At 36.9% G+C, this 17,154-nt stretch overlaps 1 protein-coding gene across 18 annotated transcripts in view; it reads left to right on the top strand.

Moving 5' to 3' along the window:
- CHD9 (chromodomain helicase DNA binding protein 9) overlaps positions 1 to 17,154 on the top strand; it is a 275,163-nt gene that overhangs the window by 94,176 nt on the left and 163,833 nt on the right. For 16 of the 18 annotated variants that reach the window (XR_008514580.2, XR_008514581.2, XM_024233433.3 and 13 more), the window contains one exon: positions 6,759 to 8,374. Coding sequence is in view for 16 of the 18 variants with exons in the window: in XM_024233433.3 (XP_024089201.2) it covers positions 6,923 to 8,374 (1,452 nt within the window). In the remaining 2 variants the exon portion in view is untranslated. Of the gene's footprint in view, positions 1 to 622; positions 714 to 5,262; positions 5,355 to 6,758; positions 8,375 to 17,154 lie in introns of those variants that run through there. The other 2 variants (XM_063717301.1, XM_054533914.2) reach the window with 2 other exon arrangements.

Genomic DNA, 17,154 nt, shown 5'->3' on the forward strand with positions numbered 1-17,154 from the left:
TTGTAATATTTTAAAATGTTTTAAGAATTGTTTTGTGGCCTCCCATATGGCCAATCCTGGAGAATGTTTCATCTGCACTCTGGAAGAATGTATATTTTGCTATTGTTGGGTAGAGTGTCTGTATATGTATGTTAGGTCTAATTGGTTTGTAGTGTTGTTCAAGTCCTCTTTTTTTATTGATTTTCTGTCTGGTTGGTCTATCTATTATTGAAAATGAGATATTTAAGTCTCCAACTATCGTAGAACTTTCTACAACTATATTGTAGAATTGTTTGTTTTTCCCGTCAATTCTGTGTATTTTTACTTCATAAATTTTGTGGGTCTGTTAGGTGCATACGTGTTTATAATTGTTATATCATATTGGTAGGTTGAGTCTCTTTCATCAGTGTGTAATGTCCTTCTTTGTCTCTTGTAACCTTTCTCTCTCTCTCTCTCTCTCTCTCTCTCGTACCCAGCCATTTTTTTTTCAGGCTGAAGTGCAGTGGCACAATCATGGTTCACTGTAACCTCCAACTCCTGGGCTCAGGAGATCCTCCAGCCTCAGCCTCCCAGTTAGCTAGGACTATAGGTGTGCACCATCACACCAGCTAATTAAAAAAAATATTTTTTTTTTGTAGAAATGGGGTCTTGCTGTGTTTCCCAGGCAGGTCTTGAACTCCTGGCCTCAAGCAATACTGTTACCTCAGCCTCCCAAAGTGCTGAGATTGCGGCAGGTATGAGTCACTGTGCAAGGCCCTCTTGTAACCTTTTTTTACTTACAGTATTTTGTTTCATACTAATATCCCAGCTCTCTTTTGGTTACTATTTTTATGGAATATATTTTTTCATTTCTTGTTTTTTATCCTCCTGTGACTGTATTTAGAGGGAACCTCTTGTAAACAGTATATAAGATGGATTATGTTTTTCTTTTCATTTTTATCCATTCTGCTAATCTTTTCCTTTTAAGTAGAAAATTTCATTCATTTACATTTAAAGTAATTATTGATAAAGAAAACATACTTCTGTTATTTTGCTTTTTGCTTTTCAGTGTCTTGTATGATCTTTTTTCCTTAATTCATCCATTACTGCCAATTTCTTATATTTAGATTTTTTTTTTGTAGCATGCCATTTTGATTTTCTTCTTTCCTTTTCTGTATATTTTTTAGTTATTTCCTTAATGGTTATGTTGCAGATTATAATTAACAAAATTATAACAATGTATTTTAAATGCCAAGTTAGTTTCAGTGGTATACACATGCTCTGCTCCTAAACATCTGTCTCTTCACCTTTATATTGTTATTATCAAATATTACATCGGTCTACATTGTGTGCTTGTTAACAGAAATTTAAATGGGTTATTTATTTGCCTTTAGGATCATATTTTTTAAAAAGGCATTACATACCAAAGGTACAATAATGCTGGCTTTTATATTTACCTATATAATTACCTTTAGCAGCATTCTTTGTTTCTTCATACAGCTTCAAGATACTCTCTAGTGTCCTTTCATTTTATCCTAATGGATTCCCTTAATCATGTTTTTTAGGGCAGTTCTAATAACAAACTCCTTTAGCTTTTATTTATCTGCATGGGTCTTAATTTCTCTTCATTCTTAAAAAATAGCTTTTTGCATAGAATTCTTAGTCAACAGTTTTTTTCTTTCAGCACTTCAAATATTTCATGTCAGCACCTCTGGCCTTCATGGTTTCTGATGAGAAATCCACTTGTATCTTGTTGAGGCCCTCGCGTACTTGATGAGTCTTTTTTCTCTTGCAACTTTCAAGATTCTCTTTGTCTTTTGACAAATTGACTATAATGTGTTACAATGTGATCTCTTAGAATTTATCCTCCATGGAGTTTGGTGAGCTTCTTGGATATGTAGATTAATGTCTTTCATCAAATTTGGGGAGTTTGGGGCCATTATTTCCTCAAATAGTCTTTCTGCCCTTTTCTGTCTCTCCTCCTTCTGGGATGCCCACAATGTATATTTTATTCTCTTGATGTTGTCTCATAGGTTTTTTTAGGCTCAGTTCACTTTTCTTCTTCATTTTTCTTTCTTTTTCTTTTTCTTCTTCTTTTCCCTCCCCTCCCCTCCCCCCCGTCCTCCCTTTCCTCTCCTTGTCCTGGCCTTTTCTGATGGAGTATCACTCTGTCACCCAGGCTGGAATACAGTGGCACGATCTCAGCTCACTGCAAACTCTGCCTCTCAGGTTCAAGTGATTCTCCTGCCTCAGCCTCTCCCAAGTAGCTGAGATTACAGGCGCCTGCCATCATGCCTGGCTAGTTTTTATATTTTTTTAGTAGAGACGGGGTTTCATCATGTTGGCCAGGTTGGTCTCGAACTCCTGACCTCAGGTGATCCACCCGCCTTAGACTCCCAGAGTGCTGGGATTACAGGTGTGAGACACCACGTCCAGCCTCTTCATTATTTTTTCTTTGTGATCCTCATATTGGAGAATCTGGTAATTTCAATTCTTCTATCTTCAGGTCTTCAAATTTGCTGATTATTTCTTCGGTTTGCTCAAATCTCCTGTTGAACCACGATAATGAATTTTTTATTTCAGGTATTGTACTTTTCAGCTCTAGAATTTCTATTTTGTTACTTTTAAGGTGTTCTATTTCTGTATTGATATTCTTATTTTGTTCATATGCTGTTTTCCTGGTTTACTTTCATTCTTGGGCCATGGTTTCCTTTAGCTCTTTGATCATATCTAAGACACTCGATTTCAAGTTTTTGACCATCAAATCTAATGGACTTTCTAAGGGACAATTTCTGTCAACTTTTTTCTTCCTTTGGATGGGCTTTCTTATTCTTTGTATGCTTTCAGGGTATTTGTGTGTGTGTGTGTGATTGTGGGTGGGGGTGCACATACACACATGTGTGTGAGAAAACCAGACCATTTGATACTGTGATGTGCTAACTTCAGAAATAAGATTTACCCCCTTCCTTAGCATTTGCTCTTCTTGATTGTTGAAGGCTGGAGTCATCCATTTAGACACTTTTCAAACTATTTTCTGTAGTGACTATATTGGTTGTTGTCTGAGGTTACTGAAGCCTCTATTACTTAGGTTTGTGTTTAAATACAGATTTCCTTGAATGCTAGGAGTATTTTCTTTTCGGCATTCTCTTGGTTGTTATAAATATTTGGCTGTTTTCCAGAGTTCTGATAAAGTTGGTTCTGACACTTCCTGCTTGTTTTTGGTGTTTCTGTGGAGAGACAGGTGTTTGGAGCTGTCTACTCTGTCATTTTGCTGTCATCACTCTCTCATGCTTGGCTTTGTAGTGACCTGAGGAGGCCATTGTGGCTGAAGCAAGGGGGTGAGCAAGAGAGAAGTGCAGCCAGAGATGAGGGCAGAGAGCTGTTCTGGTGGTGGTGCAGGGCCGTGCTTACAAGTCATAGTAAGGATTTCAGTTTTTCATGTGAGTGACATAAAGAGTCATTGGAGGGTTGTGAGCAGAGGAGTGTCCTGAATTAACTTGCATTTTAATGAGATCACTGTTTTGAAACAGGGCAAGGTAAATAGCAGGCTGTTAGTTGCCAATCAAGTGTCCAAGATGAGAAGTAAAGTAGTTTGTTAGGTAAATGGGTCTAGATTTAAGGTAGTGATATATAATTAATAGATGTAAGTTAGGGAATTGCCAATATAGAGATTTTATTTAAAACCTTGAGATTGGATGAAATCACCTTAGAAGTGATTATAGATAGAAAAGAGAAGAGATTGGAGTCCTCCAACATTTGTAGATTGAAATCTGTAAAAAGAGAATGAGAATGAACACTCAGAAAAGTAGGAGAGAAACCAAGTGAATACCATATATAACAATTAAATGAAGTTAAGTGTTTCAAGGAGGATTCCATGATAACTACATCGAATGCTGCTGATAGGTAGTGTTAGATGAGACGTGAAAAACGACCCTTGTATTTCATTATGTGAAGGTCCGTATGCCCTCAGGTCAGTTTGGTGAGATGATGGGAATAAAACTGGATTTCAAGAGAGAATGGCAACAAATAAATTGAAGACAATAAACCTAAACAGATTTCTCAAGTTTGTTGTAAAGAGGAAGAAAGAAGGGGGAGGAAATTGAAAGGATAATAAATGGGATCAAGAGAGGGGATATTTGAAGATGAGAGAAATAACAGCTTGTTTGTATACAGATGAGAATGGGACAAATTGATGACTCAGAAGAGAGAAGAAAGAATTACTGGGGCAATGCCTTTGAGTGGGCAAGTAGGTGGGGAAGGAAGGCAGAGGAAGGAGAGTTTTAATTTTTTATTGCTTATTACAAGAATCAAACATTTTCCAACTTAAATCTAAAACAGTGGAGGAAACTTTTTAAAAGTAATTTCCTTGGTTTTTTCTTTGTTTGTTTGTTTGTTTGTTTTGGAGACAGGGCCTCTCTCTGTTACCCAGGCTAGAGTGTAGTGGCTCAATCATGGCTCACTGCAGCCTCAATCTCTCAGGCTCAAGCAATCCTCCCACTTCAGCCCCCCAAATAGCTGGGACTACAGGAATGCACCATGCCTGGCTAATTTTTTTTTTTTTTTTTTTTTTTTGTAGAGACAAGGGTCTCATTTTGTTACCTAGGCTGGTCTCGAACTCCTGGGCTTAAGCATTCCTCCCACTTCAGCCTCCCAAAGTGCTGGGATTACAGGTGTGAGCCACTGCACCTTGCCAATTTTCAGATTTATATGTGATATGATTGAGGAAAGCTGATCAGAAATACTTTGGCTTGTAGGTAGGAAACACAGTTATTCTGGCATGTGAGTATCTGTGTGCTAGCTGGTAAGGTGCCCAGGAAAGGGGAGATCAGATCAAATAATGAATATACAATTGAATGGAAAGAGTACAAGTCCTTACCTGCTTTAATCCTTACTGGATACAGAGTTAATCAGTTCTTGTTACCTTTTAAAGGGCTAGCCCTAAATAATTAAGGGACAATATTGAATTCATATTAATTTAATATTAACACCCTTTCAATTGATATTTATTACTCAGAAGTATCTGGGCTTCCTAATTTTTTGATAAAAAGTAAGAATTCTAGATATCCTAAATTTAAATTTTCAAATTTCACTAATGTTTTACTAATATTTCCTGAGCTGTGACATTCTAAAGCTGACTGTTCCTCAAACCAAACATCACTTACTATTATTACTGATTATAAAAACATCTTGCTTTTGTATGGAAAACATTTTAATATGCATTGTATCACTTAATCATTGTATCAAGTATGTAGGATAGGCAGAGGGTTTTGTTGATTCTTTAGTTTTTATATTTCTTCAGGTCCCTAATAATAAGGAGCTTTGTGGATGATACTATGCATCTTCTAGAGAAGCAGTCCTCAACCTTTTTGGCACCAGGGACCAGTTTCGTGGATGGGGTAGGGAAGTGGGGGGGTGATGGATGGAGGGAGATGATTTCAGGATGAAACTGTTCCACCTCAGGCATTAATTAGATTCTCATAAGGGAGCACAGCCTAGATCACTTACATGTGCAGTTCACCATAGGGTTCGGGCTGCTATGAGAATCTAATGCTGCCGCTGATGTGACAGGAGGCGGAGCTCGGGCAGTAATGCTGGCTGACCTGCTGCTCACCTCCTGCTGTGCAGCCTGGATTCTAACAGGCAACGCACCCATTCCATCTGCAGCCTGGGGTTTCGGGACCCCTATTCTAGAGTTGTCATTTGTGACAGAGTCAGTAAAAATCATCTCAGTAAATTTTGAGGTTTTAAATTTTGATTGATTAAAATGATCTTGATAGCTTACCCCGTCTCAAAAAAATCTTTTTTTCCTGAGTCATTTAAAAATATGTCTACTCTAGAGTTCTTATTTATTTTAAAATTTTTCCAGCGCTTAATTTTTACTTACATTACTAGCTTATTTTAACGTTGTTATAAGTTTCAAAGTGTATTAGATAGATAAAATATTTTCTTTGAGAAGACACAGACTTCCACTGTAACTTAAATCATCCAAAGTAACTTCACCTATTTAATTTTTTCTCAGAAAGATCTACCTTGCAAATACTTGCCAAGTAAAATTAGTTGGTAATTAGGTTGAATAAAATCAGTTTTTTTTTTTTTTTTTTGAGACAGTGTCTCACTCTGTTCCCTAGGCTGGAGTGCAGTGGCACAATTATGGCTCACTGCAGCCTCAACCTCTCAGGCTCAAGCAGTCCTTCCACCTCAGCCTCCCAGGTAGCTGAGACTACAGGTACACACCACCATGGCCGAGCAGTTTTAAAATTTTTTTCTGAGATGGGTGTCACACTTGTGGCCCAGGCTGGTCTCAAACTCCTGGGCTCAAGTGAACCTCCTTATCTAAAAGATACAACAGAAAATTAGAAGTTTCAAAATAATTTTACTTATATAATTTTTATTCTTAAAGTAGCTTTATTGAGATATAATTCAGACACCATACAATTCATTCATCTAAAGTGTGTATTTAGTGGCTTTTAGCATACTCAGAGTTGTTTATCCATTACCATAACCAATTTTAGAGCATTTTCATTACCCCCAAAAGAAATCCCATAAGCTGTAGCTAACACTCACCAATCACCAGTCCTTCTACCCACCCACCATGCCACCAGCTCTAGGTGACCCACTGATCTATTTTCTCTATATATATACTTGCCTACTTTTGACATTTTATATAAATCGAGTCATATCATATGTGGTTTTTTGTGACTGACCTCTTTCACTTAGCATAATGTTTTCAGAGTTCATTTTTGTTGTAGTATGTGTCAGTACTTAATTTCTCTTTATTGTTTTTGTTCCTTTTTTTCTAGGATTTTGACACTTCATGACATGTCATTATTTAGAGCAATAATGAATACTGACCTGTTTTGGATTAGTTGATGACCTTCGGAAATGATCCAATAATATCTACTATAGAGAAGCTGAATATACTCCATTTGGAGTGAACAGCCCGGATTGTTACAGAATTTTCAAGATGACGGATCCAATGATGGACTTTTTTGATGATGCCAATCTTTTTGGTGAGACCTTAGAAGGTTTGTCAGATGATGCATTTGTACAACCAGGACCTGTTTCACTAGTTGATGAATTGAATTTGGGTGCAGAATTTGAACCGTTGCACATAGATTCACTGAACCATGTTCAGGGTACTCCAACACATCAGAAGATGACTGATTTTGAACAGTTAAATCAATTTGATTCAATAAAATTTCACCATGTTAATCAATCTTTTGGTAGCCCAGCTGAACATGTGTTATCTCCACACTCTCAGTTTAATTGTTCTCCAATCCATCCCCAAAACCAACCCAATGGTTTGTTTCCAGATGTATCAGATGGCAGTCCAATGTGGGGCCATCAGACAGCTACTACCATTTCAAATCAAAATGGATCTCCTTTTCACCAACAAGGACATTCACACTCTATGCATCAAAATAAAAGCTTTGTGGCACACCATGACTTTGCCTTATTTCAGGCCAATGAACAACAAACACAGTGCACTTCACTACGCTCACAACAAAACAGAAATAATCTCAACCCAGGGCAGAATTCTCTTAGCCAGTCTAAAAATTTTATGAATGTTTCTGGTCCACATAGAGTCAACGTTAACCACCCACCACAGATGACTAATGCGTCTAATTCACAACAGTCTATTTCAATGCAGCAATTTTCTCAAACGTCGAATCCTTCAGCACACTTCCACAAGTGTAGCAATCATCAAGAAGGAAATTTTAATGGACCTTCCCCAAATATGACTTCTTGTTCTGTCAGTAATTCACAGCAATTTTCTTCACATTATTCCTTTTCCAGTAATCATATATCACCAAACAGTCTACTTCAGTCCTCTGCAGTTCTTGCATCTAATCATACAAATCAGACTTTATCTGATTTTACTGGAAGTAATTCCTTTTCACCTCATAGAGGAATCAAGCAAGAATCTACTCAGCATATCCTAAACCCCAATACATCATTGAATTCAAATAATTTCCAAATATTGCATTCATCACATCCTCAGGGTAATTATAGCAATTCAAAATTATCTCCTGTGCACATGAACTTCCCAGATCCTGTTGACTCAGGAACTCAAATGGGCCATTTCAATGATCATGTAGAAACTAATGGCTTTTCATCTTTAGAAGAGAATTTACTTCATCAAGTGGAATCTCAAACTGAGCCATTCACAGGACTTGACCCCGAGGACCTCCTTCAGGAGGGTCTTCTTCCTCACTTTGATGAGTCAACATTCGGACAAGATAATTCAAGTCACATTTTAGATCATGACCTTGATCGGCAGTTTACTTCGCATCTTGTAACACGGCCTTCCGATATGGCTCAGACTCAGTTGCAAAGTCAGGCTCGGAGTTGGCATTCATCATTTTCTAATCATCAGCATTTACATGACAGAAATCACCTATGTTTACAGCGACAGGTATGTAGCTCTTTGCTTTTATTTTGGAGATTTGGGGGTAGGGTGGACTGTTAGTCATTGGGTTAGTTTTATATGAAACATAGTCAAGATTTCTCAAACTTGGTAATTCCATTAAGTGAACATACATATTTTGATATAGGTTTATGTTGTTTTACAAGTCTTGTATTGAAAGTGATTCACTGATATGCTCAAAGCAATAGATTAATTTCTATATTTAGAAAATTATAAGGTGTTAATACTTCTTTTGTGATGTTTATGAATACCTTTGAGAGAAAGTTATTTTATCAAAAACAACTTAATAATCATAATTAAAAGGGAAAAACCAGACTGGGAAAATTTTATTGCAAATACAATTAACATTGAGTTAATATTCCTATAAAAAGCTTTATAAATTAGCAAACTTTTAAGACCTCAGTTGATAACTAGATAAAGCATATAAGCTGAAATTCACAAAAAGGAAATTAAATTAGTAAACAAAACCAGAATAATATGCAGCTTTAATAATAAAAAATCAATTTAGAATGGTTTTATTTTTACCTATTAGAAAAATATGTTAAATGTTAATACTTAATGCTGGCAAATTTATGGTGAGATTTGTACCTACATGGCTTTGTTAATTGATGCAAATATTTTGAAAAGCAATTTGGTACTAGATTAAAGAATATAAAAATTCTCCATTTTAATAACCCAAACGTAGCAGAAGTATATACCCAAAGATATTTATCTTAATATACTTACAAGGGACAGCTGAAAAAAGCATAGCTCATTATTGTAATCACGATAGACCATAGGCACTAAAAAGATTTTGAACACTAACATTGAGAATATGTTAATGATGGAGAAAAGAGTGTAATTCAAAATTAAGATCACAGTAAAGCAAGGTTAAGAGTGTGGCCTTTGGTACCAGACTACCTGGTTTAGAATCGTGGGTCCTGTTACTTACTAGTTGGGTGACTTTGACTTAGATAATTTCTGTGCGTCTCTTTTTCCTCATCTTTAAAATGTGAAATAATAATAGGATCCAGCTCATAGGGCTTTGGAAAGGATTAATAGATTTATAACACGTAAACATGCTTAGACTATGCCTAGCATACAGTTAGAAATTAATACTTTTTTTTTTTTTTTTTTTTTTTTTTTCTTTTGAGACAGGGTCTCACTCTATCACCCAGTTTGAAGTGCAGTGGCACCATCAGGGCTCACTGCAGCCCCAACCTCCCTGGGCTCAGGTGATCCTCCTGCCTCAGTCTCCTGGGTAGCTGAGACTATAGGCATGTGCCACCATGCCTGGCTATTTTTTGTAAAGATGTGATCTTGCCATGTTGCCTGGGCTAATCTCGAGCTCCTGTACTCAACCAGTCCACTCTCCTCAGTCTCCCAAAGTGCTGGGATTATAGACATGAGACACTCTGCCCAGTCTTAAGTGTTTCTATTAATTATACTTTTTTTTCATAGTAGTATGAAAATATGTATATGGACCAGTTATGTTAGCTTATGCCTGTAATCCCAGCACTTTGGCAGATTGAGGTGAGAGGATTTCTTGAGGCCAGGAAGTCCAGGCCAACCTGGGCCATGTAACGGTACTGTCTCTACAATAAATACATTTTTAAAAAATTAGCCAGGTACGATGGTGCACTCCTGTAGTCCCAGCTACTCAGGAGGCTGAGGTGAGCAGATAGCTCAAACCCAGGAGTTCTAGGCTAAGGTAAGCCATGATCACACCACTGCCAGTCTAGGCATTAGAATCAGACCCTGTCTCTGAGAAAAAAAGAAAATTTGCATATGAAAAAAATACCAGAAGAAAATAGGTTTAAGTAGTGCAGTTTTTCCCTTACTTTCTACAATTTTGTCGTGAATATATTACTTTTATAATAAAAAATTAATGTAATATTTTATGTTTTTAAAAATTCTCTTGTTAAATTAAGGATTCATAAAATGCTTCAATACCTTGGTTACCTGTGAGATTCTGTGGACAATGAAATATACCAAAGTTCTTGAAATTAAATATTTAGGGATCCATTTTTCATTTTAAAGCCTTGAAGTATTTGAAAAAGAAAAAATCTTTGTCTTTCCCATTGGATTGACTTTAGTTCTATTTCTTTTTTCCTTTTTTGAGAAGGAGTCTCACTCTGTCTCCCAGGCTAGAGTGCACTGACACAATTTCCACTAGAGTGCACTGACACAATTTCCACTCACTGCAACCTCTGCCTCCCAGGTTCAAGTGATTCTCCTCCCTCAGCCTCCTGAGTAGCTGGGATTACAGGCGTGTGCCACTATGCCCAGCTAATTTTTGTATTTTCAGTAGAGACAGGGTTTCAGCATGTTGGCCAGGCTGATCTCTGGTCTTGAACTCCTGACCTCAGGTGATCCACCGGCCTCAACCTCCCAAAGTACTGGCATTACAGGCGTGAGCCACCATGCCCGGCCACTTTAGTTCTATTTCAGAATGATATTTCAGCATATTTTTTGAAATGCCTAGGGAGATGTAGAAACATTTAAAAGACACTTATAAACCCTCCATCTCCCCTTCTTTTTGTGACATGAGTTGAGTATTGTGATTTTGCTCCCTCTACTGGAGGAAGATCAAGCATCTCAGAAGGACCCTGGGAAAACTTTCCACTGATTGAACTTAGGTGCATCTGTCTACTTTGTATGTAGGTTTCTGACTAGTTTGACCCATCATTTTTGTCCAGTGTATACTTGAAATTATGAGAGCTTATTGATTTATTTTTAAACATTTTATTCTTCTAAGACATTATCATTTTGATTCATTTTTTTTGTTGTTTTTGTTTTGTTTTTTAATTAATGCATTTCTAAACATGTTTCCCGGGCTTTAAAAAGTAGTAAGGACTCCTTTTTATAGATTTGGAATGAATGGAGGATAATTATAAGTAACTAAAGCAGTCTCTAATGCTAGCATGTAGATAGAGAGCACTCCATCTGAGAGAAGTTATTTTCAGACCTACCTTAACCAACCTTTCATAAATCATCTTATTCTACACTGATAAATACGGTTTTAAGTCACTCACTTTTTTGTTTCAGTTTTTTTTTCTTGTTTTGTTAACTTGTTCGTTTTTCACATGTCCAAAAACTGATAAAGGGCAGTTTGTTTGGAATACTTTTTTGACTTATTGAAAGTCTATTCTCGGCCAGGCGCAGTGGCTCACGCCTGTAATCCCAGAACTTTGGGAGGCCGTGGTGGGTGGATCACCTGAGGTCAGGAGTTCGAGACCAGCCTGGCCAACATGGCAAAACCCCGTCTCTACTAAAAATACAAAAATTAGCTGGGCGTGGTGGCCCATGCCTATAATCCCAGCTACTTGGGAAGCTGAGGCAGGAGAATCGCTTGAACCCGGGAGGCTGAGGTTGTGATGAGCCGAGATCACGCCATTGCATTCCAGCCTGGGCAACAGAGCAAGACTCTGTCTCAAAACAAAAAAAGAAAAGAAAGTCTGTTCTCGACCAGGTGCCATGGTTTATGCCTGTAATCCCAACACTTTGGGAGGTTGAGACAGGAGGATGAGTTGAGCCTGAGAGTTTGAGGCTGCAGTGAGCTATGATTGTGTTGCTCCACTTACCAACCTGGGTAATAGTGAGACCCTGTCTCAAAAAAAAAAGAAAAAAACAAAAACAAAAACAAAAAACTCTGTTCTCAAGTTTCCTATTACTTCTTAGTTTAAACAGTGATATTTGGGATTTGTTGATTGTGAGAGTGAAAAAGAGAGATGGATTGGTAGAGAGGATTATTATGATTATTGTATGTTGCATATCAGTTTTATATGTACTGAATTATAGGTCATACATCTTAAATATATGAAATGCAAATGATTTAATATGTGGAATTCATGACAAATTTTGACAGAGCGTAGACTTTTTTACCTATATAATTTTTGCATGTTCTGTATAGTTATGGTACTACATAGCTGAAATGTTATATTAATAAGGAGTTCTTATATTATTATGATGCTTCCATAGGTTCTATGGAAAGAAATTTTTTTCTGGGTTCTTTATTGGGCTTCTTTAACTCTCTTAATTGTAGTAATTTCATTTTAGACTAAATTAACATCACTACATGTGTATAGAAGTTAACAGATTTAAACATAATGAAGTGGCATAATTTTTTAGTTTATGAAAAAATAATTTTGAGGTACATTTTGTTAGAGCCAAAACAAGACATTCTTTAACCTACTGTTTAAAAAACCATGGATGACACTCTATTTAGAATTCTAGAATGCTTTAGTGAGAATGTTGAATATTTAAAGAATATTTCTAAGCCTTGCTTTTTTCTTTCTTTTTTTTTTTTTTGAGATAGTCTCGCTCTGTCATCCTGGTTGGAGTGCAGTAGTAGATCTCAGCTTATTGCAACCTCTGCCTCCTGGGCTTAAGCGATCCTCCCGCCTCAGCTTCCCAAGCAGCTGGCACCACAGGCACGCACCACCATGCCCCACTAAGTTTTGTATTTTTTTGTAGAGATGGGGTTTTGCCATGTTGGCCAGGCTGGTCTCGAACTCCTGAGCTCAAGTGATCCACCTCAGCCTCCCAAAATGCTGGGATTACAGGTGTGAGCCACCGTGCCTGACCCAGCCTTGCTTTTTTAAATTTCCCAACTATAGTGGGGTGATTGTAGATATCACTTCAAATATCTCAGCATACGCTAAAGTATGTGTCAATTGTTGACAACAGTGAATATTGCTGATTTGACTCTAGAATTGTACTGCTTAGAAAAGAGAGAGGAGCCAGGACACAGTGGGAAAAGAAGCCAGAGGGAGATGAAGAATAGTAGGGTTGTTGGGAGGAGGAAGAAAAAAGAAAAAAAGTGAGAAGCTATAGCAAGTGTTTCCAAATGTAAGTATGTACAAGACATAACATAGGGAAAATACTAGCTTATTTATCATCTCTAATTTTTGGAGCAAAGGAATTTTGAGAGAATAATACTCTGAACTTTTTATTGCTCTCATAACAAATATTTTCTGCTGTCTTTATAGCAGAATCTTTAGTTTTTGTCTTATTTGTGAAGTGGAAATAACATGTGGAGCACTGTGTGATCTCTCAATGTTTGTAAATTAAGTTTAGTGTAAAAGTTCTGTGTAAGCGAAACATGTTATGAGGGATGGCAGAACTGGCATTCAAAACAGGAAATAGAATTTTAAGATACACTCATACATAATGTTTTATTGCCTTTTATATTTTGATAGATTTTGTACTTTGTTTATTACCTTGAATTATTATTTCTTTTCCTGAAGATAGAGAAATTTACATTACTTATAAACTTAAAAAAAAACTTTTAAAAGAAAGATAGATTTGAGCAGCCCATGTAAGGCTTTTTTTTTTTTTTTTTTTTTTTTTTTTGGTGGGGGACAGGGTCTTTGTCACTCAGACTGGAGTGCAGTGGGGCATGATCATGGCTCATTGCAGCCTCCATCTCCTGGACTCAAGCAGTTCTCCTGCCTGAGCCTCCCCTGTAGTGAGCCACCAAGCCTGGCTAACTTTTTTTATTTTTTGTGGAGACAAGGTCTCACTTTGTTGCCCAGGCTGGACTCAAACTTCTGGCCTCCAGCAATCCTCCCACCTCAGCCTACCAAGGTGCCTGACAAATTTAATAAATGGTTGTTATAAAAAAAATTGGTCCATATCAAAAACAATGTGAAGAATAAGTCATTTGTAATATTATTACCAAAAGATAATCACTGTTGCTGTTGTTTTGTAAGATTCCAGTGAGATCTCGTTTGTCCTTTTGCCATTTCCCATATATATATTTTTAATTTTTTATTTTTTGTTGAGACGGAGTTTCACTTTTGTTGCCCAGGCTAAAGTTCAATGGTGCGATCTTGGCTCACCACAACCTCCACATCCCAGTTTCAAGCAATTCTCCTGCCTCAGCCTCCCAAATGCTGGGGTTACAGGAATGCGCCGCCACACCCGGCTAATTTTGTAATTTTAGTAGAGACAAGGTTTCTCCATGTTGGTCAGGCTGGTCTTGAACTACCGACCTCAGGTGATCCGCCTGCCTCAGCCTCCCAAAGTGCTGGGATTACAGGCGTGAGCCACTGTGCCTGGCCGATATTTTTGAATTTTTAAGAAACAAAATTGAGATCATATAGTTCACACTTTCTGGCAAATTGCTTTTTAACCTTCCAATGAATATGTTGCATACATTTTCCATGGCATTAAGTATTTTTCTAAAAATGATTTTGAGTGGCTGAATAATTTGTAATGGTTTAGCAACCATTGTAATGTTGCTAAAGTTCCATATAAAAGTAAGGTTATTACTGAGATCTGGAAAAATCTGAATCAAGGTGATTAAAATATCTTCATATTTTATTGCATATATTACTGTAATAATTGAATTTAAAGTAGAAGCATAGTAATAAAAAATTAGAATAGGTAAGACTTATAGCATTTACATTGTGCCAAGCACTGTTCTGAATACTTAACATATGTTATCACACTGATCCATCACAACCATCCTTTTATTTGGATATGATTTTTTTCCTTCAATTTACATGGTTGGAAACTGAGATACAGAGAAGTTAAGTAATAAACCCCAAGTCACACAGCCGGTAAATGGCCGTACTGGATTCAAACCCAATTTGACTCCATTATTTCTGGCCTTAACGACTTTCACTTTACTTAAAAGCATATTAATACATTGTAATATTTAACAATAATGTACTAAATGATTTCTTCCCACTTCTGCCATTGAAAAATTAAAAACTGGCTTTAGAATCTTTAAGTGGCAAAGATCATGCCTCTCATGTTTTCTGGCTATATTCACAATAGTTTATCTATTAGCAGAGGAAAAACCAATGCCAAAAGAAAACAAACAAAAAACTCAACTAGGCCAGGCGTGGTGGCTCACACCTGTAATCCCAGCACTTTGGGAGATGGAGGCAAGAGGATCACTTGAAATCGGGAATTCAAGATTAGCCTGAGAAACCATAGTGAGATCCTGACTGTACAAATATATATTTTGTTGATTAGCTGGGAGTGATGGTGTGCACCTGTAGTCCTAGCTACTTAGGAGGCTGAGGCAGGAGGATCACCTGAGCCCAGAAGGTTGAGGCTACCGTGAGCCAGGATTTTGCCACTGCACTCCAGCCTGGGTGATAGAGCAAGGCTCCGTCTCAAAAAACAAACAACAACAACAACAACAAAAAACTAAGAAGTGTTCTGACTTTGTTTTTTGTTTTTTGTGGTGGGGGGGAGGTTTGTTGTTGTTTTTGAGACAGTCTCGCTCTGTCGCCCAGCCTGGAATGTAGTGGTGCAATCTCAGCTCGTTGTAACCTCTACCTCCCGGGTTCGAGTGATTCTTGTGCCTCAGCCTCCCAGGTAGCTGGGATTACAGTCATGCATCACCACGCCTGGCTACTTTTTTGTATTTTTAGTACAGACGGGGTTTCTCCATGTTGCCCAGGTTGGTCTTGAACTTCTGACCTCAAGTGATCTGCCCACCTCGGCCTCCCAAAATGCTGGGATTACAGGCATGAGCCACCACTCCCAGCCATGTTCTGACATTTTTTATAAGATTATGTGTAAGACAATAGCAACAAATGCCCTAAAGGTAAATCCAATAATTATCTTCAAATATTTTGAAGGACTTTAGAGGTCATTATTAGGCCGTGTAAGTAGAAGTCACAGAAAAGCAGATTGTCATTTAATTTAAGGAAGAAGTTTGAAATAAAGCTCTTCACTGAAAGCAGGGAGATGGAATAGCTTAGATATGTCACAGAAAGAATTTCTGTAGCAGGTGGAAAATGGACTAAATTGGAAGGTTATTTCAACTCTTAAGATTCTATGGTTGTAATTTTAGGTTTTATTATAGGATATAACATTCATATTGCCTATTTAGCTCCTGAGTGGCAATTACAAAAGATGAAGAAAGGTAAACACATGACAAGTCCTCCACTATCCAATTATGTCAGGAAATTATTTGTTATAGATGAATAAATTTTCCAGATAGATGGAATATATTTTAGCAAGACTCAAAAACTTTAATTACATGGATCTTTTCATTCCCCCCACCCCAGAAGGTAATGGTGGTGGTGGTAGAATGCTCTGTTAGAACAAGATGAAAATAATTTTAAAGGGAGGTCTCATATGTTTACATTTTTGACAGTTATTCTTAATACCTCCAGGAATTACCCTAACTTAATGTATTCGATTGAAATACATTAGATATTTGAAAATCATCTTAAGCAGAAAGAGTTAATTTTATATATATTAGTTATTATAAAAGAGAGGAAAACCTATATAAAACTAAAGCAAAGAATTTGCTGTAGTTTGCTCACACCCAAGCTATTTGCTGTTTTTTTTTCCTAAGGTACTTTAGTTGTAGCATGCTATTTTAAAAAATGGTACCTTTTCCTAAGTCAAAAAAGCATCAGATATATGCACAATTAAAAAACTTGTCACTCTACTTTTGCCCTAAGCAAAAAGAAGAAAAATGACTTATAAAATATTTAGATTGTCTCCTTGAATAATTAAAACTTTTATAAGGTACCATCCCTCTATTTTTCAGAATTTGTTTAAATCTTTATGCCTTTGGCATGGTATTACTTATAAAAGTTTCAAAATTCCTAATTGTCTGACTAAGCCAAAGCATAAAATAGAAATTCTGTCTAGGAATTTCTTTCAGTTGTTTTTTCACTTAAAGTGGACTAGTTCTTGATTTTGTTATTTCTGTCAGATCTTCTGTATTAAAATGTTCTATTTTAACTGGGAAATTATAGAATATTAGCTAGTCCTGAAATACATCCTAGTTATTAAACGATGTAGTATATTGT

Source organism: Pongo abelii, chromosome 18 (assembly GCF_028885655.2).
Source record: "Pongo abelii isolate AG06213 chromosome 18, NHGRI_mPonAbe1-v2.0_pri, whole genome shotgun sequence".
Lineage (NCBI taxonomy): Eukaryota > Metazoa > Chordata > Mammalia > Primates > Hominidae > Pongo > Pongo abelii.